General features: G+C 38.9%; 1 protein-coding gene across 2 annotated transcripts in view; it reads right to left on the reverse strand.

Moving 5' to 3' along the window:
* Window positions 1–1,727: 1,727 nt before the first annotated feature.
* The window catches only part of scara5 (scavenger receptor class A, member 5 (putative)), an 85,541-nt gene continuing 62,673 nt past the window's right edge, over window positions 1,728–24,595 (reverse strand). Inside the window, 3 exon segments of one of the 2 annotated variants that reach the window (NM_001303324.1) lie at window positions 5,930–6,063; window positions 14,240–14,428; window positions 20,085–20,267. In NM_001303324.1, coding sequence (NP_001290253.1) covers window positions 5,930–6,063; window positions 14,240–14,428; window positions 20,085–20,267 — 506 coding nt within the window. 2 annotated transcript variants of the gene reach the window in all.

Genomic DNA, 24,595 nt, shown 5'->3' on the forward strand with positions numbered 1-24,595 from the left:
AATCATGTTTGATTTAAGGATTTTTTATTTTTGTATGTATGTACCTTAACTCCATAGCCCTTATATGTGTTATGACCAGCACAATGTAATAAAAAACAGATGCATGTATACGCATATGTGCTTAGAGCCATTATGCCAAAGTAGCATAGTAAGGTCTTTGTACAACCAAGTATACATTAAAAAACACAAAATGACATTTAAGTGGTTAAGTGCACTTATTTTGCAATGTGTTCTCGCTTTTATTAGGCTGCTTTACATTTTCAAAGTATGCAAGTTATTTGACCCCACGAGGCCGAAGCATTGATCTGAGGTCAGAGGAGCCTCTGACCAATCACATCACAACACTTTCATCCTTCTGATATCTGATAGGCTGTAACTTCGCCAGGAAGGAACATCAGTCTAGGCACATTTAGCTGTGAGAAGACGGTCGACTGGAGGAAACACTTATTGCATATTTCTGCTGGTTGAATTGAGCCCATAAGGATCTGATTTGTGATTGGCTTGCATGGATTTCACCTGTTGCAGATCCCAAATTTACCAGCAAATTGGAGATAAAGGGACAATAAACTTATTTGGATGGAGCCTAAAAGCAGAGTTTTGTAGCACGGAGACACAAAATATATTCATTTAATTTATTGATTCAAAATATATCATAATTTCTATATCAAGTCCTGTTTGCGCACTAGTAGAACACAAAGTGTTCTAAAGTGTATAATACTTAGAAATTTGTGGGTTATGGGGAAGAAAAGGGCCAAAACTCTGATTTTCTTTAGCTGATTGGTCAGTTTCTTAAAATGGTAACGGCTCCAATCTCCAACCAATAATCTAACCTGATTTATCTGTAACTAAAAGGCTTAACTGACTTTAAGTGTTTAAATTAACGGTAGTAGCCTACACATATGTAGATCACAGACAGTATAAATATGGCCCATTGGTCTTCTTGGCAATCCTGTCTCCACCTCCTCCCGGCTAATCCAAAAATGGTCAAAGAGGTGGCCACATAACTCTGCGTAACTTTAAGCCTTAATATAATTTGAACTGGTGAGTTCTATAAAAATTCACCCCACACAAACGGAGAAATTATCTATAGAGACCAAAACTATTTTTTGTACCAGGCTGTAAACATGTTTATTCCTGCTGTGAAGTTGGACATTTTAACATAGGGACTTATGGAGACTGTTCTGTAACCAGCCTCGAGTGGACGTTTGAGGAACTGCAGTTTTTGGCACTTCACAGGTTGCCAGAGAGGTAGATGTAGATACACTGTTGTAGTTATTGTAGCCTACCATATCAAAACCATAAATGGTCAGGGATAAAAGAAGGCACTGCCATAAATATGTTTTATTTATATTTTGACAGTTTAATCTGCCGGCAAACTCTGAGCAGAACAAACCGACCACTTATTTTTCTAGTGAACACTCTGAAATGTTAGTCAAAACATTTATCCCTTTTAACATTTGTGCTACAGGACTAGTGTGTAAGATTTATTGACATGTACTGGTATCTTTGCTGATAGCAAAATGAGAAACTACAGTGGCAAAAAAAAACAAGTAATTTGTCCCTTCTGGGCTACTGTAGAAATATGGTAAACTCTACAGACCTGCTGTGTCTGTAGATATAAAAGTTTCATTCAAAGTTAACAAAAACATAATCATTCTTCTTTTCAGGTGATTATATACTAATGAAAACACAGTTATGGATATCATATTTTATATTGTGTAAATAGAGCCTCCTAAATCTGACACACTGAACCTTTAACTAAAATAGAAAATGGCATAAAAGTTAAACTGTCTCTTTTCAGTGGCAGACAAGCAGACAAACAAAAGCTGGGCACACTGCCACCTTCATAGCTGCACTTCCTTCTATTAATATAGAATATTAAAAGGCCCGTTGGTGTCAATACTGTGGAATAAAACATACTCAAACCTGTGTAAACACAAAACTATTTTCTAAGAAAATGTTTCACAGGAATCTCAATCAATAACATTTTGTTTGCTTCTCCAACAGAGGAGATGACAAATAAGCGGAGTAAAAATATACTGAAGGAGCCATGGGTGTTATCTTTGGCCGTTGTGTTAGAAAGGCAGAGCTTTTAGTAATAACTCCACAGAGTGTGACGCCTCTAACAAAATGAAAGCGAGACTTCAGGACCAGACACATAAAGGCCTGGCTGCCACTCAGTCGGACTGTCAGCTACACTTTGGTGCTTCACGGGAAAAAAAGAAGTCACACTCAATCATGCACGCATTAGTTGGAAAGTATACGACTCTACAGCCTTGTAAATTTTAAATTCTTCCCATTCACATTCTAAATAAACTACTGGACATCAAAGTGTAACCACAGCATGCATCGGGTTTCTGATACTGTATATTAAATGTATCATATAAAGACAATTTCTTCTGCATTAAACCCAAGTAGCAACCTCTGTGACTGTGAAGTGAAGCCAATGCAGAAGTGGCAAAAACTGCAGTTCCTCAAACGTCCACTTGAGGCTGGCTACAGAATGAGTCAACCTCCATAAGTCCCCACGTTAAAATGTCCAACTTCACAGCAAAGATAAACATGTTTACAGCCTGGTACAAAAAACTGTTTTGGTCTTAAAGTCTTAAAGTTATGCATAAGTGACATGGCGGCAGTCAACGCCACAAATTTTAAGCTTCTCTTCAGAAACCCGTGGCCACGCATACACTGTCCATTCTTTATACTGTCAGTGACATGTGTTTGTGTTTTAGGGCTGCAACTTAACTGCCAATTATTTTCTCAGTCAATAGCAAATATAGAGAAATTAGATTACAATGATAAAAAAAAAAAAACAGAAAAGCAGCAAATACCCACATTTAAGAAAGAATGTTGTTGATATTACGGTTGATTGACTCATCAATCAATTGATCGTTTCAGCTCTAATATGAATTATAAAAACAATAATAGGCAAGATACAACTGGGATACATTAGGCAGCCAGTGTTGGTGTCAATAAGTCTGAATAGTCACAGTGAGAACAGCTTTTATAAAACAGTTTACAAACCAAAGTAAAAAAAAAATAATCAGAAAAAAATGAACTAGCCTCCTGGAAGGCCGAAGAGTTGTCGATGCTGTTTGCAAGGTTCAGTTCAGTTGTGCTTGTTGTTATTCGGCGATGCCAAAAGGTAAAAAAAAAGAAAAAGAAAGACATGTGTTTTTGTACCAGAAAACGTATCCAATCAACTTTTAAAGAAAAATGTAAGAGGGAAAAATGTTACCCACCCACAAATCCCTTTTTCTTTTGAGACACATCAGTCTATTGAGTCTGGTTTCTCACCTCATTTTCCCTTTTCCCCAAATCCCTTTTCTCCTTTTCCTTCTTTAATTTGTCTTCTTCTGTGGCAGAGTCGTGGTTTAAAACATAAACCCTCGACAAACACACACTTGAAGGCACTCGAACATGAGGTAGAGCAAGTCATTTCTGGCTGCACCGCCTTGAAAAGTCAATTTCAAATCCAACATTTTTTTTTCTTTACTCACATGAACACAAGTTTTTAAATGGCCATCATCTGTGCAGATTAATTTTCATAAAAGTAAAGTGTACCAGACAATTTTTGATTTGTTTAAAGTAGGACAGCTTACACAGACAGAGTACAGGATCAGAGGCAGCTGAACTACAGCTCCTTAGTGGGGGAAAAAATCTGAACTTTGTGAGTTTTTAAAGCCAAATTTTAAAGGTGCATAAAACATGTTTTCCCTCTTCAAATGTAAAACTTGACTGGGTAAAGAGACAGACTCATGCATATTTCATTCCAACCTCGATGTCTCCTGCTGGCTCAGAAGGAGAAGTGAGCAAGGACACTTGGGAGGTACCAGCCTTTTTGGATCTGAAGGCAGCCATAAAGATTAAACCTGACTTAGACAGAGGCATAAACCTCAAAAGAAGAAGCTTGTCTGTTATGGTTGGTGTGCGTGTGTGTGTGTGTGTGTGCATACACATGTGCATTAATGCTGAAACAACCCAACTTTTGGCAATAAACACTGACAGGCCCGCTGCTATAAATCGTACAGGGCAGGCGTCCATGCATCCATCTGTTTATACTCATCTGTTCTCTCTTCTTTAGAATCACTTCATCTGTCAGCCGCAGTGACTGATTACCCTTTACAAAATCTTTGTTAGTTGTGTTTTTTTTTCCATTTTTATTTTATTTATAAATATAAAGCACGCAGTAAAGACGCATTTGGTGATTTGCAGGTTAAAGGGTGTCTAGATGTTGAGGTTCAAACTAAGCTAAAAAGCTGCAAAACCCTAAAATATTTCCTTGTAAAGCTGTTGTGGCTAATGTTTTGGCGCTGGATATGAAAGTCTATAAAGGTTCTTAGTCATCCAGGCCATCTCTCCCCTAAAGAGGGGTTAAATGTGGGGCAACTGGACATGGTTGTAAAACCGTTGAGATGTTTCACCTTTCATCCAAGAGGCTTTAGCAAGTTTGTTAGTGCTTGTTCTTGTTGTGATGACTGTTGTCAGAGTTGTTAAATTAAAGAAACTATCCCTCAACAGAGGAGGAGGTCTCTCACACCTTATCCTCCACCTACAATGCTGTCACTTCATCCCTTCCCAAGAGACCTAGCAGCAATTCACGCTTGGCTTCATGTGGCTCCAACGACCATCGTCCACACCAGACCTCAGGTGACCTTAACAACTCTGACGACAGTCTGCAACAAGCACTGACGAACCAAGTGTAAACTATAGCTGGGTTTATGATCCTGTCTAGGCTAAATATTTAAATCTCCCCACCACTCAGTCAGAACTGGAGAAGCCTCTTGGAAGAGAGGTGAAACATCTTCACGTCCATTTGCTCCAGATTTAAACCTTCTTGAAGGAAGGACTGGGTATGGTTTAAAAATATACACCAGAATCCTTTAAGTGATACCGATACCAAGAGAGTACTTCATTTAAAGTCTTGCGTCAAAAAGGCCATTGGCCTTTCTACATGCTTGATGAGGTGTTTTATGGTGTTACTCATATTCCCAGTTTTTCCTGAAATAATCTGTCCACATTTTATGCATTTATAGGCTGTAGAAGATCCATTCCAAGGTTTTAGTGGCATCACTTGATACCTTAAAATGTTCCAACTTGTCACTAACTTTTTGGGTCTTTGGTCTTTGGTCCCGAGCAGCATATCTACCTTACATACCCAGAACTTGTTTGTTTACACAAAACCCCACAAAGCATCTTTAGAATTAAGTTGAAAAGGTGAAATTTACTCCCAGTTTTAACTCAACAACTGCTTTTTCTCCTGCAAATCATCAAATCATCCCTTACTGGGTAATGCTATGTTATACATATGTATATATATATAAGGCAGTTTGTATGTTTAGCATCACTCAAAAGCCATTCCTACATAATAGTGCGAAGAGCAGCTGCCAGTAAATGAAAAATCAGTTTGTCAATAACAGTCTTGTCAGTTTCTTAATGCATCATTTCAGCTCCAACTCAGAGACGACAGCTGACAAATGAATGAAGGCTCTGCGGTGGTGAAGTTGTTGGATTCGCTTCCTCCCTATGCAGGAGGCAAAAACAACAAACCAGACGAGCCTCTGATGGCAGAAAGCTGACCTTTGGCCTTCACTGAAGACTCTGTAATTCAGTCTGATGAAGCACTCCTGATGAACAGTCCTGTTGGGCGATCATCCCCGTGTAGAAGCTCACATGGTTGCTCAAAGTTTGGAAAATGTGTGCATTTTCTTTGCTCCCATGATTCAGTCTTGTAGGTAAATGTTTAATCATGAAGTGCTAAAAAAAGCTGCAGATTTACTTCATTGCACAGCACTGAGGTTTGTCAGCTGACATACTGCTAATGTGACACCCCCTGGCAATGGTAGGATGTTGTGCACCTTGTAGCTTCTTAAAGGTCTAAGGCACTGGAGATGCTTGGTCGCTGTAGCAGTGTCAGGATCATAAAGGTTTAGACGGCACAGGTCACACCAGCGTCCTCCACATGGCCGCAGTTGGTTTTGCCCCAACCAGGAAACTTGCACTGATGGATGGTGTCTTCAGTCCCTGTACAAGCCACGTCATCCATCCAGATCAGACCAGTACCTGCACAGAAAGAAGGAAAGGTGTATCATAGTCAGAACTGTTTAGACACTGATGTCTTTTATCTTATCTTGTTTTTTTGTGTCACTTCTGCTTCATTTGATAGTGACAGCTGGAGAGATAAAGGGTGTATGACATGCAGCAAAGGATCCAGACTGCAATCAAACCTGGGTCGCTGGGGTAAAGACTTCAGCTTTGAAACGTGGGGCACACGCAAATGCAGAGGTGGATGTGAGTGCAAGAGTGGGGAATTTTTTTACACCTTAAGTGTGTGTTGCATAGATGGTGCAGAAAGGCATTGGATAGAGGCATATTATGTGTAAATAAAGCACTGCAGCTACTAGTCTGAACCAGTTTGCAGGTTTTCTTTCCATTTTACAATTTTCATTTCGTATGGTCTTTTTTTCCCCCCTTTCTTACCATCTGTATTCTTTTGTTTTTGGCTTCATTTTCCTGTCCTGCTTTTATAGTTCCTGTTTTGTTCATAAGCTGCGTATTGTTAAGTGAAAACCTAAAAGTTTACCAAGTCCAAGGGTGTAGTTTTGGTTTAAGAAGTGGCGAGGACCCAAAGAAGACGAAGAAAAAACAAAACATTGGAATTTGTTATTGTGCTTTCCAAAATAATAGTAGTATAACACAAAAAACGAAATAATTAATCGTTTACAGAACTATACTGAAGCACTATAAAGTGTGTTTTATCTTTGCATGATGTTGAATCATAGTATAGCACCACAATTGGGCGACAGCAGTGGTTAGCACTGTTGCCTCACAGCAAGAAGGTTCATGGTTTGAAACCCAGCTGGGACCTTTCTGTACTGCCGGGTGCTCTGGCTTCCTCCCACAGTCCAAAATCAATTGGTGATTTTAAATTGCCCACAGTTGTGAATGGTTGTTTGTCTCTATGTGTCAGCTCTGTGATGACTGTACACCCCTTCTCACTCCTGCAACCCTGATGAGGATAAGCAGTAATAGAAAACTGATGGAAATGCATCAAAATACCAAGGAACTTTCCTTGTATGTAAAAAAACAACATCGTGCCAATGAACTGATTTATGATTCTTTATGATTCAATAAGGCAAGGAAGCCTGTATGAGGCCTGAGAGGTGAAATCCAGGGCAAAAAAACAGCCTTTAAAACACACGTCACCACTTGCATGGTAATAACTGTAGGCGACTCAATAAGTGTTTTTTACACTTTGATTTAAACTGTTGTGTCTGGACGGTAACAACCTGAAACAATATAAGTGACGAAACAAAAACAGGATTTTGAGGTGGAAATTACGCTTTTGACAAAGTCTCTATCCAAAGATACTCCTGTGTACAGTGCAGTGAAACATGTGGAGTGCAATCAAAAAAATGTCACTTCCTAAGTTTCTTCATCATTATAAAGCTCAATGGTCCAACCTAACGTCAGAATCACATCTGGATTTCAACACCAGCAGCCCGAGCTCAGCTTTCTCTCTGATGCTCATTCATGCATCACTTTCCCTCTTCTTCATGCCCGCAGTCAAAATAATGCAACTGAAGCCAAAGAGAATGAACACTGCTGCTCACGAGTGAAGCATGTGAGCACCACACTATATATAGGTCATAAACTCAACAAAAACACACCCTGAACCCACTGAATGATCCTGACGTCTTATTCCTCATAGAAAGCAGAATTTTCCCCACATCATAACTGAAGTAACGAAACTTTTGGCTGCTTCGTGGTCATACGAGAAGAAAATTATGTGGAGGAAACATCTGTGCCTATAAGCAGCTTGTGTTCTTCTTATCTTCTTACACTGTATGAACAGTTGTTGCTCTGCTTTTTGCCAAAAACTGGAAGAAGAAGGTTGAATGTTTTTCAAGGCGAGTGTTATTAGATGCAGAACCATGAGAAAATTGATGCCCCTCCAAAGAAACACTCATCAAGTATGTGTATATGAGTCTCCTGATTGAGACAGTAAGTACTCCCAGTGCTTCCTCACAGATTTGTTGATCAGATAATATTGTATCCGGTAATAAAACACACAGCTCCAGCTGGTAAGCAGAGCTTTTGGCAGTGTTGTTCACGCTATAAACCTTGGTTCCTGTTTGTAAAATCAGAATCACTGGAGGCCTCAGAAAGTCCCAGTTTTGCAACAGTTTTAGGTGGTCGGAGATCTCGGAGGAGATGGGTACTTAGCTGAGAGGGAATAAGAATGAGATAAAACATTTGGTTGTACTCACGCTAATAATCCAGTTTAGGGATACATAGCTAAAGGGTTTATGTGCTGTAGGTGAGATGAGAGGTTGACTCATCAGTAATGCCCTTAAAGCAGTATCTGGAGTCGTCTGATCTTTGCTGCTTTGCTCTACGTCATAAAAACTTAGGGTGTACGGTGCCATCAATTCAAACAGTGTTCAGAAAAACAAGGGAAAGAAGGGGGGGGACTATTGGCTAATATTGAAAAAACAAACATGATGTTAAAGTCACGGATGAGGAGGATAAAAAGCACAAAATGTGAATTCAAATTCAAAAGTATAATCAAAAACACTAACTCAGATCTAGGCCAGCGGGCTCATGAGGACAAACTTAAATAATCTGAACTAAACTCTTGACCCTCTGTCTTTATTTCCTCTAACATCTGGCACAAAGTTCAATGTGCTGTCAAGATCAAGACAACTGAAGAGCAAATTATCAATCAGTGTGAATTATGAAATGATGAGAAGAGCACATTGTATCTTAAGAGTTCATTGTCCTTAATTTACGTCAGAAACAACTAGACAGAGTTTAACTAACCAGGAAAACAACACAGAACAAGAAGCTGCGGAGTTCACTGTGTGACTGACGTAAGATCCTTTATCACTGGTTGAATGAAGTACATGTACTCAAGTACAAATTTGAGATACTTTCCATTTCATGCAGCTTTATACTTCTACTTCACTACATTTGTTTGCAGCTTTAGTTACTAGTTACTTTTCAGATTACAATTTTTCATTCCATTTCTGTTCAGTAAAAACTAAATATTTCCACATGGATAAACTGCAGGATTAAATGTTGCTTCAAGGGTGGAGAAACTTCTCCTCTTTCTTAAGATAAACAAACTCTTCTAAAATCTTCTTTGATTTGCTTGAGAAAGTTGAAAACAGGCTGATTTTCTGCGCTCACGAAACTTTTTAGAGTCTCTAACAGGACTGCAACCCTACAAATATACAATGATCTTATAGACCATAAAGCATTGCTGTAGATTAAAGTAGCCAACAGTATATAAAGTAGTTAAAATGTGCTCAACTTTAAACATCTACAGCACTAAAATGCAACATATACATGAATGCAGCAGGAATATTAATCAAAAAATATCAGATATAATAATAAAACACAATTTTACTGCACGATTTTCATACTTTAAGTCATATTTGCTGATAGTAATTCAGTCTTCAATCTTTAAATGCTGGATTTCTTCTTGTAGTGGAGTATTTCCACCCATCCATCCCCTCACAAGTTATCCAAACTGCAGCACACGTGACATCGACCCCATATGGACATATCAGTGATGTTTTATGAATCATAAAAAAGAGAAATGTTTCCTAAACTCTCATTGTTAGACATCAAGGAGGAAAACGTCCTTTGCTTATTGTACAGCGCTATAGCCACAGTCAGTAACAGAAACACTGGGCTGATTATTTATATCTGTGATTTTGATTTACTGTATGAAACATGTTCCATAAAAATGCTGACTCGTGTTTGGAAACTGGTATGTTTCCAGTCCTACCAGTTACAACTTGGCCTGTGTTTGTATTTTACCGCATTAGGACTCAATTAGAGACAGTAAAGTACTGAAGACTTCTTTGGACACATAAACTCCCCACTGAAATCCAGACTAATAAAATGAAACCTCACTCAGATCAGTTTTATTTACATAGCACAAAATCACAAATCAACAATCTGCTTAAAATATGCATCTTTAGACTTTCAGTTCAGATCAGAAAAAACTAAAATAACACAGAGGAAAAAAACTTGAATCAAGAATAAAAGGGAGAAACTTCAGAAGGAAAGATCATTTTCCAGGACAAATAAATGTAAAATATTCCTTTTGTCCACAAACAAAGCATATTTCAGTAAAATCTGATCAAAGCGTTGCATTTAAAGTCTGATATCTGAACAAAAACAGCACACAATCAGCAAACCAACACCGCAGTTGAACCATATGCTTCCTACATTCCTGCTTTGCTCCACAACGTAACATAACAAAGAGAAACTGGCTGCAGATTTGACATCTTCAAAGCAGCATGAAACACCAAGCGCACGTGTCTCCATGCAGGCGTGCACAGGATGGAAATGAGGTATGCGCTCGGGAATACATGAGCCCCAGCTGTTCTGCTGCTGTGCCTTCTCAGGGTTTGCTTTAACGGACACGGACCTTTAAACTGTTTACTCTGGATCTCAACACACTTTTACAGCAGCATCTGCAGGCTGGAGGCTGATGCGCTCACACCAAATTTATGACATTTCTCACAAATGAGTGTTGAACCACCAAAAACACTGTCAGGGATTTCAAGGGAACACCCAGCGCTAATTTAGAAAACAGTCAATCTATTTCAGATTTGAAGGATTAAAAAGGATGTTTTTAAAATGTGAAAAGAGAAATAATTTACAATTGTGCTGACAAAAAAAACCCTCAAACATATCTGCAGAAAATCAGACAGTCCCGCATTTTGTTGAAATCCACTTTTTCTAACTTCTGCAACTGATTCTCCACGAGGTCTGTGTTTCCTCACTGATTATAAGCCAGGCAAACTCTGTTCTTTTGTTTCTAGTCGTGGGAGATGACAAATCATTGTTCACCTACAGATGGGAGAAAGCTACGATTTAATTTACTGGAGTTCCTCTGTAACTTTAGACCTCGGCAGACTGAGTTGGAAGGTCCGAGAAAGTCATGAAACATCCCGATTACATGGTTACAACATTCAAATTTAAGAGTGCAGCTACAGATGACTGCAAACATTACCGTAACTTTATTTTTTATGTTCTAAAGCTTTTTTAATTTGTTAATTTGTGGCCCATCAAGTAAGAGTACAACGAGCACTTCAGCAGCAGACGTCAGGTGAATGATTGACCTTTGAAACAGCAATCTCATCCATCAAGAAGATGTTCCTCTGTTGTCATGAACCGTAAATATTAAAATTTCCATTTTTCTGAACACTTCCAAGAATTTCTTATCCACATTGGCTTGAAAGTTAGGATGTAAAGTTCATTCTTGACCCTGGAAACAGTAGTTGACAAAACATCCTTCATCCTACAGCTGGGACCAAAACTCCAATCTACTTTGCTTGTAGTGTTTATTGTGTGTGCTAAGTTAGGTGTGTAGTCCCCAGCTCCCGATTGGTTCCAGCTGATGAGGTGTGGCCCTTCCTGGAGAGCTGGAGGGTCATGAATGGAGCAGCACCCAGTCTGGATCTACATTACTTAAGTTTGAACAGCCTGACAGTCGTGGCGGCTGGGTTTTGTCTTGAGCTTGCCACCATGCCTCTTTGTATTATACTTATGAATTATATTGTGAATGGTAGCAATTATACTAACTTGTTTTTGGCAGGGGTACTTATGTTCACTACCTGGGGACCAGGTTAGGTATAGTTGATTTTGCTGATGGCACATGTAGAGGTATTTTGGTTTAGAGTCACGAGGTTTAGGGTGCTGTTTCTCTGTGTTTTTGGTTATTGGATAAAGATTAGATGGTGAGGCTTTTCGTTCCTTTTTTACTTTGTTTAGGTAACTGATTTTTAAAGAGTACTCTTTAAAATCAAAATATGAGTGTCAAAACTTATCAGTTGTCATGCTTAGATTGCTGATAAGCAAAGATTGTGATTTATGGTTTGTCTTTTGGTTTTGAGTCATTGAACTAGTCAAGAATGTCGAATAAATCCACAACTTTAATACAAGGAGATGCATTTGTACTTTTTGTGCACTTTCTGCTTCAGCCAAGAGTTTTAATCAATGGCAGATAAGTTTGAAACATTTTGAGTTGTCTTTTATCATGTCGTTGTGGTTTCAGGTGTGATATGGACTGGTAATGGTAAATGGTTCTTTTATATCACCTTTCTAGTCTTTCAAAGTGCACTCAAAGCTTTTACACTACATATCTCATTCACACACGTTCATTCACTGATGGCACTGCCATGCAAGGTGCCTCATCAGTTTTAGGAGCTAACCCATTCATACGCCTTCAGTATCTTGCTACCAAGGCATGCAGACTGGATCGAACCACCAATCATCAGATCAGTGAACGACCCTCCTGAGCTACAGCCGCCCTTATGAGATCATAAATACTCTTTATGATACTTTTGCTTGCTTCTCTGGCATTCTGGCTGCCTGGTGAAGGATCTTATGTGCATAAAAATGATCTGTGATGCTGCTTTTTATCATTTCATTTGGGTTTTATCATCAATTTGGCTGCAATCCTGATTTCCTGATCTGCACACTTAATGTTGCTGGTGTTTTCTCCTGTCACATCTGAGAATGAGGTTAAAATATGTTATAGTGTTAAAAAATCAAAGAAGGCAGATGACTCATCTAAGAAGATAAATTTAAAATCGTTTTAAACTGAATCCAGTCGTGACGTCACTGCTGTTGTCTGGAGGTCGTCACCTGGAACAAAAGCATGTTTTTTTCCAGACTTTTTGGTAACAACCCTGCCTGGACAGAAACTCTGAATGATGTAAGGCTGACATGGTGAATGAAATGAAATAAAATGGAGTGAGAGAAAGAGATGGATATGACCTCTGAGACTTTCTTGACGACATCTGGCTCACAGGACTTTCCCCATAAAAACTTTAATATTAATCCCTGCAGCATTTTGGGGCACAAGTAATACCACTCAACAGTAAAAAAACAGCAGAGTTAGTAAATCTCAGGACTAATTCCGTCAGTAAATTTCACCATGGACATGAGCTGTGGGCGAGAGGAACTCTGTGTTATTGTGGTTAAAACACTGGAGACGTCTTACCATCAAGAGAGCCTTCTTCAGCTTTCTGATGTTTGCATTGTACAGAAATCATCAGATACTTCCTCAAGATAGATAACTATAGTCACCACCTCGTGCTTGTTTTGTAACTGTCCAGTTTATTTTATTATTGCAGGATTAAAAGGCCTGATATGTCCTAAAATTGGCACCAAACAGTTCTGATTATTAAATGGTTACATATGGAGATGTGCCACATGTGCAGTCTTTGTAGGCGTGTACGGTCATAAAGTTTGTGCGGTGTAGCGCAGACATCTTTGCAGACGTAAGCAGTATGTCAATATGTATATCACATGGACTTTATCAGACCTTTGCTACTATGCTGACGTCTAAAATAAATCTGCCTTCATGCAGTTTTTGAAAATTGTTCTCTCTCATGGAAAATTTAACGACCACAACTGAAAGAATCAACAAAATTCACACGATCTTTCTTTTCTTTCATTCTTTATCCTCAACAGAAAGCACTTTAAGCTGTGTTTGTGCACGAAAGGTGATCGCTAAATAAAGTTTATTAATGTTTTTAGATGTTTTTTTGCATGCTGTTTGAATTTCCAACCACTTAACATGAATGAATAAAATCTTAGTTGGTGAGGCTAACTGGTAAATATTAATGTTTGATAACTGCTTATCTTCATCAGGGTCACAGAGGGGCTGGAGCCCGTCCCAGCTGACACTGGATGAGGGGTACACCCTAGTCAAATCACCAGTTCATCACGAGGCTGACACATAGATACAAAGGCACATAGAGTCGCCAATATAAACCTACAAATCTGCATGTCTTTGGACTGTGGGAGGAAAAGAACCCACACAGAAAAGGTTCGAACTTCTTGCTGTGACTGCTGCCCCTAATTGGTATATATACACAGCATATACCTAACACCTTACCCTAACCCTAACCGTTTCTGGAAACAGTGTTGTATGAAGCCGCTTTAGACCAAAGCGCTTTACAAAATGACTCACTCATGCATACGTTGGCTTGTGGATGGGAGAAACAAACAACAGTGTAATTAATGGACGACCTGCAGGAGTTCCTTGAATCCTACATCATCACGTGACAATAATGTATCTTTGACAAAAAAGTGAACACTGTACAGACATGAACTGGAACAAAAAGCTGGATGGCGAGCAGAAAAGCAGACCATGAAACAAAAACAAACAGCAGACTGTTGGTATACGTGTGCGTTGATCATCTCTTACCCTGTCCGAAGCGTCCAGTCTTATGGATCTCAGTGGCTCCTTGGTATCCGAGCATCCTACACACCACGTCTCCGTCTTTTTTATCCCAGACGTCGTCACACACCGTCCCCCAGCGGCGTTCATGGAAAACCTCCACACGACCTTCATGAGGACCTGACCCGTTCACCAGACGCACCAAAGTCTCCTCCACTAAAACACAGATCCAAGTATACATTAACAGAATGATACTCATGAATTGGAAGAGGCATTTATACACGTTTGTTTCTACCATTTAGTTTGTTGGCAGATATAAGACATACGTTTTTGTGCATTTATTGGAGCCTCCAGGCGATCGCGTTTGTAGAAAACAGCATCATAAGACAGCAGAGTACTCAGAGTACGGAAATACTGAAGACATTATTAATGTCAACACAACCACACTGACAGAACACATGACTCCCCTTTATCCAGCATTTGCTGGCACAGCTTTGAACTCAAACTGAGCAGATTACTTTCATCGTGAGTGTTTATGAGTTTAATGAAGCTCTGTAAATCAAACCAACACGAAAACAAGTGGAGATGAATAGGTTGTTTTCAACATGCCGCAACTGATTTTTTTCCCCATAAACCACGGAAATAGTCTTTGATTGAACAAGCAAAATAAATGTAATTATTCTAATTGAGGGAACTTTTTTCCTCCTACAAATTCAGAGATAGATAGATAGATAGATAGAAAATATCGAACTGTTCCTAAAAAACAAGCTTACTAACGACAACTAAGACAACACACAACAGAAAACACTTAAAACTGTATAGTAATAAAGTTTATTAATATTTTTTCAATGTCCATGTTTAATGGTTTTATTTTTCCATGAAAAACATGAATTGATAAAATCTTGGATCTTGGATGGATCACGACATTTAAAAAATGTATATATCACAAAAAAATCTATTTCATAAAATATAATAACCAAATATACAATGTTTAAACTACAGTGTTCAGTTTGAGCCAGTGTGCTGGATTCAGGTTTGGAGCGCCTTGCTCAGGGGCACTAGAGCTAACTAGAGCTGTGTGTGTTTGTGTTAGCACGAGCTTCGTGGATTAATGGTACGGCTCATATTCTTCAAACTATGCAGCAGCTGAACTTGTATAATTGACTTGATTTATCACCTTTCAGAATACAGAGTGAAAGAGAGAAAGAAAGGTAAACACACACAAACACACACACACACGCACACACATGCACGCACACTGTTTTTAAGACCTGTGCACCAACTGAGACTGTTGACAAAGTGCTGGAGAGCAAAAGCAGACACATTATCTAGACAGGATATTAGTCTCATCAGACCATCATAAATTTTAACTGTGTACCATTTAACTCTCATTATACCGTCAAGTACTTTGCACTCACTAGCCCATCATAATTTAATATCTACCCTAACATTACACTGTCATATCTGCTGCATGTCTGTATCATATTCCTACAGAAATGTAAGAACCAGGAAATTAAAAACAGAAATTAGATGTTCTCCAGTTGTTCTTTTCTCAGATGATACTGAAAGAAGAAAGACTAAAAGCACATACTTAGCTCTGAACATGGGATGAGTAATTGAATATTCAATTACCTGAAACAGATGTTGAAACTATTTGTTCACTCATCAAATACATAACAGTTCCTCTTCTTTTGATTGCTATGAAGCTGGGTAAAAACTGCTGCTGGCACGAAGATGAAGAAGTACCACATTAATACTTCTTAGAACTGTCAACTACTTTTTAACAAGATACTTTAAATGTCCTTTAAAAATGAATCTCTTGGGCCACGAGACCAAAACCAGCTCCAAGGACAGCAGATTAAAACAGTCTTCTCGTTGTTAACCCTTCAGACCCCAAAGCCGCCCCAGAGCACGTTTCACTCTAGCACCAAGAAGCGCCGGACATTTTAAAATCATTCCCAGTAAATCAAAACACGTAAAAAAAACAACAACTCCTCAGCTTTGTATTGTAGATAGATTAAGTTTTCACGAATAATCAAAACAGAAATATACATCATTATGTTGATATACATGTTTTATTTTCCACTGTAAATCTAAAAAGTCTCTAAAAGGTTTAAGCTGTAAGATTGTGTTGTGACAGAGATCCTGACCCAGGGCGCAGAGCAGACAGTGACAAAGACATTGTGAATTCAAGTATTTTGCTCTTGTCACATCACGTGACTGAATTAAGCTTTCAACATGTGAGAGTGGACAGCTGAAGACAAAAGGAAACGTCCGTGGACCACAGGCCGGAGTCTGAACCGGGTCCTACAGGAAAGACTAAGACTTTTGGATGCGGGGAGTCGACTCTTTATTTATTTATGAGTAATTTCCTTATCCATCTTGTATATTGTGAACCACTGTAACAAAATTTTAATTTCTGATGCACTTTAATGTTTCAGTAAAACTGGGACTTTTTTTGTACTATATAAATAGTATACTGACAGCTTGTCAAGATGAATGAAGTCTTATCTTTATCCATGATAATACATCATTATTTTTTCAATGATGTAATCTGTTTTATTAATCTGAATCTCCAAAGTAACTAGAGACTAAAAATGTTCGATGTGTAGTGGAGTACCTCAAAATTGCACTTGAGTACAGTACTGTGTACAGTAAATCTACTTACTTTCTACCATTGTATACACTAAAAGCCTGCGAATATAAGAAACAAATATTTAAACTCTGAAAACCTATACAGTACTTTATACTGTATCATCATATCTATCATATCCAGCTCATACATGTAATAAAAGGGCCATTACTAGCCATATGTATAACTCTAATCCCCACATGTTCGAATACTCCTGAGACGAGACTCAACACTTTCACACATCTCTCTCACACTATTCATCTTCCTCTCTCTCAGTCCTGCATCCCTCCCCTCCCTGTGAAGTGCCTGAGGGTCCCCTCTGTGCAAATGAGACACTCTGGGGAGGAGAGGTGGACGAAAGGTTCTGGATGAAGGCAGCACATGTAGACTTCAGAGATAATGAGAACCATACAAGTGAACTTCACAGACATTCATGCCTCTGCCATGAAGAGCTGGACTGCAACATACTGGAAACGATGAATTATGTTAATCGGTTATTCGGGTCCTTGATTTATTTTGCCGGAAACTTTGGCATAAATCAAGCAAATGCATGACGAGAATCTTAAGATGAATCAGTCATTTTCTTGTAAATAGATATAGTGCAGATGATATGTTGGATGACACCGCAGGCTCTAAATAATAGAGACAATTATCCTGCTCTTGGGTAGAAATCATTCATGCTTTAAATTTTAATGTTCAAATCTAAGAATGACACGCTTCCCTGTGGTTAATATTTTTAAATTTCCTGGGCTTATAAAATCCTCCAAAACTCCTCTAAATAATGCCATAAATGCATCGCTTCCAAGCAAAAATTATTTGTTCTTCCAAAAATCGTAATTTTGGGCAACAGCAACTAAACCTATTCCAATATCTTAGCAATCATAACACGTCTGTCAAGGATTCCTTTTGGATGTTGAAGCAATGAGGCTGAAGAGCTATACATAGCATTTAAAGGGTTAAAGAGAGTTAAAAAGTACCAGCAGTACTAACTAATGCTAACATATAGTTATTTCCATGGCTAAGGAGCACATTATTTGCTAACATTAGTACTTTTGCCCGGTTCTTTATTGGATTTGGGGAAGTTAACACTCAAACAACCCCAACAAAATTAGTTAGAGTTGCATCGGCCAAACATATTAAAAGAACATTGCATAAAAATTGGTATTTTTGCGACTTAGTGCCCCAGTGTAATACCACTCTCGTAACTACAGACACTTGTACATGTGTATTTGTTATGATTATATAGCTTATGATAGAAATATAATGAGTCAACAACTTTGCAAACATCAAGCAGGGTCAACAACACAGGACATAGCAGCCAGCTTTACTTACAACAGCAGTCAGTCCAACTCGGCATCTGTCTTTCAGCCTTTTATTTCACCAAGCTCTCACCAACGACTAAAAGTCAGTCCTAGATTTACTCTGGTCAGATGGCTTCTTGCGCGGTCACTCTTTTCTCTTCTTAACTTCCTCCATCAATGTCCCAACGGCTGCTAAGCCTGGTTACATTACACCGCTCCCCAGCTCCAGTTCTGGCACGACACGGATTCTGCTTCCCCTCAACATTCGCATGCCTAAAAAACCTCCTCTTCTTCTTCCCGGTGGTCCAAAACGCCTGTGGTACAAACACTAACACCCCCACGAGTTCATCTGGGCAGCCTGGCTAATAAACTGAGCTAACATTAGCTAACAGCAGCTACAGTTGGCAACAGTTTACTTCACTGTCCGTCAGGAAACTAATTTTCTCCATAAAATTTGATCCAGTTTCAACAAAATCAGCTAAACAGTTGGTGGTGTGTAACTTAGTGCTTTTTGTTAAGTAGCTCTACACTGCAGCACAAGAACAATGCTGTTTCTTCTTGTTCTACACTGACAAACATACAACATGTGTATGAAGCCATCAAGTGCATATTTAAAAGATCCCAAACACAAGAAAGTCATTTTAAATGAGTCAGTTGGAAACATTAAAAAGGTCAACGGGAGACCAGACTGAAGCTAAGGTTAGCTTCATTTTCTGAGTAGCTACAGCTGGTAAATCTGCCAGCCAGCTGTCCTTTCAGGCAGCAAAATTAATGGTCACAGACTATAAATGCAATGCTTGCCTTTTTTTTAAAACCTCAAGGACACATGTTTCAAAAATTAAAAAGGATTTTAAGCGATAAATATGTCACCGTTAACTGCATATGTGTCACGCGAGAACAGAAAGTTTAACAGCTGTAGCAACAGTAGCTAATGGCAGCACATTGTTTGGTGAAAACATTTTCTTGTGTCATTCGCTCTTATTTCCAAATTGTGTTTAAATATAATAAAATACCAACATGTCAAAACCACAAAATTGGACCAAATTGAAATAAAATAAATGTATCAGTTGCTCCTGGGATGGAAAATGAGCTTCAAATTTAACCAACTACTAAACCTTAACTTTATGTAGTTAATGACTTTTCCTGAGTCAGAACGCTTGTGTACAATAACACACATGCCACAGCGAGAAACGTCAGCGATCAAAATAAATACTTCTTTAAGTAATTATGCAAAAACTCAAAAATCCTGGTCTCTAACTTGTTCTGTCTCTCCACAGTCTGACAGCTCTCATGTTCACGTCGGACAGCCAACAAACTGGTCCACCATTAAGCAGAAACACTCTCAAAGTTGACGTTTCATAACAAGCCTTGTACATATTCTGTGAAAGCTGTGCATGCGATATGATGACTGTTTTTAGTCCAGGGGAAACTAGATATGTGAGTTCCAACTGTTGGTGTTCGTCCAAGTGGTTCAAACCTCAGAGGCCAGAGGAGTTAGAGAACCAGACTGTCAATACCTGAAGAAGGCCAGATCATGGAGTGATCACAATTACTAATGTTTATCTGGCAGGAAGGCAGGAAGGGTCTGGACTGGACAAGACTGAATGGCTTCAGGACAACTGTTAACTAGCTCCATCTGTTCAGAAAATGTTCTCCTTGAAACTCAGTTTGTTATTGTCTTCACGTTGTTTTCTTTCCTCTTCTTTTGTTTGGTTATTTGTTTGCTTTTAAGTTCATTTTCTTGTTTCTTGCCAGCAAATGCACAAAATTGGGCAACCAAACAAGAATATTTTGAAATCAGTTTGTGCCTCTCATGTGATATTTGTTTTTATATTAAACTTTTTTGGAAATAGTCTCTACTCTTATTTTCTTTTCTGAACGTTGGATGAAAAGATACCATACTTGTCCATGTTCAGTAAATATTACTGCTGGATCCCACCGGATGCACAGATGCGATGCATTCCTCTGCACCGCTGCCACCAGAGTTCATAGCGGCCATTCGATACAATGATTGTGATTCCACCAGAAGCGTCGTGGCATGCTTCAGAAGCATTGCAGAACCGGCGAGAATACAAGGCTGTTGTATTTTTGACAGCATCAGCACAGAGCAGACTGAGCTGGCCTAGAAGGCAGACACACAAACGGCATAGAGCGCATATGTTAAACTCATGGCTCATAGACCACATCCGGCCCACGGTACAATTATATTCAGCCTACATGCTTCTCAAATGCTCTGCACGGTTGGAAGCACATACCTGTGTGAGCAGCTTTTCTCTGTGATGATGACTACAAAAACCTACAAAGGAGTCGTCTCACTGTTGCACACCATCACCTACATCCTAAGGGTTTCCGCAGCATAGAACTGAACCCCAAACTCTGATGAACTGGCACTTAAGAAAAGGTGCCAAACATCTGGCTTTAGCACGTTTATTAAAATAAGAATGTAGCCTACCTAGATATGTTTTCCTTTTGAATTGATTTAATATCTTGTTTATCATGTTGAATAAATGTTGACCCTGTTTGGCCCTTGACATAGCGTCTCTGTGGTTGAGTTTGACACCTGGCATAGGGAATCTGGTTGATTTTCAAAATAAGTTTTTATGAGCGTAGATGAAAAGATCGACATCACTCTTATATCTGTTTGGTAAATATACGTCTTCAGCCAGCAACTTGTACGCTTAGCTTAGCATACAGGCTTGGAGTAGAGGTAAACTGTCAAATGGTGACAAAATTGTCCCAAGCTCACCAATGAATCACATTAAAGGACATAAAAAGACTCAAACTGGGTCTAATTCTATAAAATACTGACCTACATCACTTCTTCTACATGTATGTTTTCTGAAGCAAACTCTGGGAGTTGTTCTGTTCCAGCAACAGATTATTAGATTCAGCAAAAAAAAAACTGAACATAAATAATAAAAGCTGAGTACATAGGAGGTTTTTCCAACACAAGTGAGACCTGAAGAGTTGAAGGTAAACGTGTATCCTGATCTCTGATTCTGTTCCTCGGTATTGACGTTGAACGTTTGGCTTTAGGTTAACCTCCACATAAAAATATGTTCGAGTTCCAGGGTGAAAATAAATTTCTCACCAGAGTCCGAAAGCAATCAATTTATTTTTGGATTCCTGTAGCTGCACAGGTCCATTGTAAAGACAGCCTGTCAGACGTTAAACCCACAACACTTAAAGCTGGACCCTGGGGATCAAACTGTCAGCTGGCCTTGAGCTGTGGGTGTATGTTTGTGTGTGCTATGCATCACTTCCAATCTCTCTTGTAATATATTAACTGTCAAGTGCAAATTACACAAATTTTGCAATTCCCTAAAAAGAAAAACGAATTAGGGTTTTGTTACAAGTTACAAACATATGGGAAAAAGTCTTTAAGGACGGATAATAGGCAAATTGTTGGACTCAACTCACCTAATGTTTTTAGAGATATTTCCTGTCTTTATCCTGAATCAAAACTATATGATACAGTACAGTTCGTCTGTTGGTCTGTCTCCACGGAAAGATTCACAGTATTGTGAAATGATACAAGTGTGTTTTTCTGCTCAAACATAAGCTACAATTTACAAGAGTTTCAAAGCGACTATTCAGAAACCTCTAGATGACGTCACGGATACACATATGCATTCTATATTCTGTCAGTGGTTCAAATTAATTAACTCTTTTTTCTATTTTTTTTTTTTTTCTGTTTCAAGTGAGTTAAGAGACTTCAATGTCGATTAAACAGAACATCAATCCAGATACAAACTGTTTTACACAGATGAAAGATCTTCCTCGCTTTCTCTTAATCTCACATATGACTACAATCTGGGGGTCATTTGCCTGTTTTTGTGCTGTTAAGTCTTTCAACAAAGCTAAAGATGATGATCCTTTTAGTGATATAACTTCCTGTGTGGCAGGTTGTATGTTAACACCCAACATGTGTGCACTTTTCCCACAGAAAAAACTTCAGTGGTCTTTAGTAACTCTGGTCCTCATTCTGGTAAGCGATCAGAAAGGTATGCACTGTATGCTTTGAAGTGTAAAAAGATCTGAGTCATGCATCAAACGATAAGTCAGCCACATAAGGTTTGTGACTGAAAAGTGCATGACACGGAGATTTGATATTTTTTGACAGCCAGCAGCATGTGGCCTCAGTCTGTCTTTCTTGCTCTGAAACCTCAAACATCCATGTCTTGTAAATGATGTGAGGAAAGAACCGATCTTCGACGGCTCTGTAATGGGCAGAAACAGCATTCAGATGGTCGAGCGATCAAGTATATTTGATGTGAACACCACTCCATCGCTCATCACATGGAGAACCAACCACAGTCATGTAGCAAAGGAAGAATAACATTTGGGGCAAAAAAACTAAATAAATGAGCTTTGGGGCCAATAATGACTTTCTACCTGAACCCAGTTTGGTGGTTTCTGTACAAGGCTTCAGCTTTCCGCCTCAGGACATATGCATATAATGGTTTTTAAATCCTTTTGATGTACACTAAGCCATGTGGTACTTCATCGTGTGTCGGAAACCATAAGATTACGCTGAAAAGAAAAGCAGATCTGCTGAGCCTTTAAACTTCCCACAGCACTTTGCACAGGACATCAGGTGGGGCGGAGATGTAAGGGTCCCATAAAGTCACCAGCTCGTAAATTTTTGTTCTTGTCTTGCCAACTATTGGTTTTGGATCACATGCACTAATATATGTGCTCCATAACATGCCGTGGTGCCAAGGAGGATTTTCTTCACAGTGACCGTGCAGTTGAACTGCATTTTACTAAATATAACACAATTTTATATTATATAATATAATGTTTGATTTGATGCAAATATTTTTTATAAAATTAAAGTTTTACAATCCATTCATCCATCCATTTCCTTCTGTTTATTTGGGGTCAGGTTGTGGTGGCAGCAGGTTTAGCAGGGCGTTCCAGATCCAGTCCATCTCCCCAGCAACACATTCAAGTTCCTCCTGGGGGATCCCGAGGACAGATGGGTTATGTAGTCCCTCCAGTCTCCTCCTAAAAATGGTGCCCAAGGGACATCCTAATCAGATGCCCAAACCACCTCAACTAGCTCTTTTCAACACAAACAATCAGCAGCTTTACTCTGAGCTCCCTCCAGATGTCAGAGCTCCTCACCTTATCTCTGAGGATGCGCCCGGCCATGGATCTGCAACCTAATTCTTTCGGTCACTACCCAAAGCTCATGACCATAGGTGAAGGTTTAAACGTAGATGGACTGGAAAATCAAGAGCTTTGGCTTCCGGCCCAGCTTTCTCGTCCACAGTACTGTACTCTGCACCAACCCACCGAGCAACTTGCTCTCAACTCAGAAGGAGTAATCCACCGGTTTTGCGATAAAAACATGTCTTTAATCGCATGTTTCTTTGCAGTATCCAATCAGTGTTCTGGTTAAACAAATGCACCTTCTTCACAGAGATCATTAAACCATAATTTAGGTTTAAAATCTACATAAATGTGAATAAATCTTGGAAATAAGTGTGATCATTAAATGCTCATCCAGCCTTTTGGGAGTGGAGGCAGAGCAAAAGCCTCGAACTTCGACTACTCCTAATCATTCTAAAAGTGTTTATTACATTCCTATGTCTATGAGAATTGATGGATTACAGTTTATGAAACAGAATAATAATCCAAAGAATACATTTCTGTTGCTCTAAAAGGGTTTAGTGGGAGAAGATGATGGAAAAAAATATAAAAACACTGTCACTGGAACTGTTACGACACTAATTAGAGGGCATATTATTGTAACATAAGTTGTTTAAGTCTATAAAACACTAAATTTCAGTGTTGAATCTTTTAGCAGACCCTGTTCACTTTACTGCTGTAACCATAGCAGATTAACTAACATCTGTACAAGTCTGTCTGCATGCATGTGTGGTCATCTTACAAAATCGAGGCTTTAAGCTGCTGCTGGCAGCAGAACATGATCGAGGTCGCTCAACCAAAAGAGATAATTGGGCTTTCTTGCAGGACGTTATTATTAAAATTGACAGTTAATAGAAAAATCTTTCCAGCTTTGGAATTTTGTTGTTATTAAGCTTGTTCAGAGAACTTTACAGTGTATTTGAATCTGACAGAGTGAGAGTGAAAATGTACTATGAGAATGAAACTGGTGTAATACCATTAAACTGTTACACTTTAAAATCCAGATCACTGTTCAGTTGTTACTTGATAACCCGTTATTGACTTTTAGTTATATAACTTCACTCCTGTTTTATTTGCCCCCTCACCTATTTGAACCAAGCAGCAACCTCTGTGGCTGTGAAGTTTAACCAATGCAGAAGTGCCAAAAACTGCAGTTAAGCCCCCATGTTAAAATGTCCAACTTCACAGCAGAAATAAACATGTATATGGCTGGGTACAAAAAACAATTTTGATCTCTATAGCTAAGTAACCCGTGGTTTGAATATGGGCATCCTATAAAGCAGAGGAGGACTA

Source organism: Larimichthys crocea, chromosome XI (genome assembly GCF_000972845.2).
Source record: "Larimichthys crocea isolate SSNF chromosome XI, L_crocea_2.0, whole genome shotgun sequence".
Classification (NCBI taxonomy): domain Eukaryota; kingdom Metazoa; phylum Chordata; class Actinopteri; family Sciaenidae; genus Larimichthys; species Larimichthys crocea.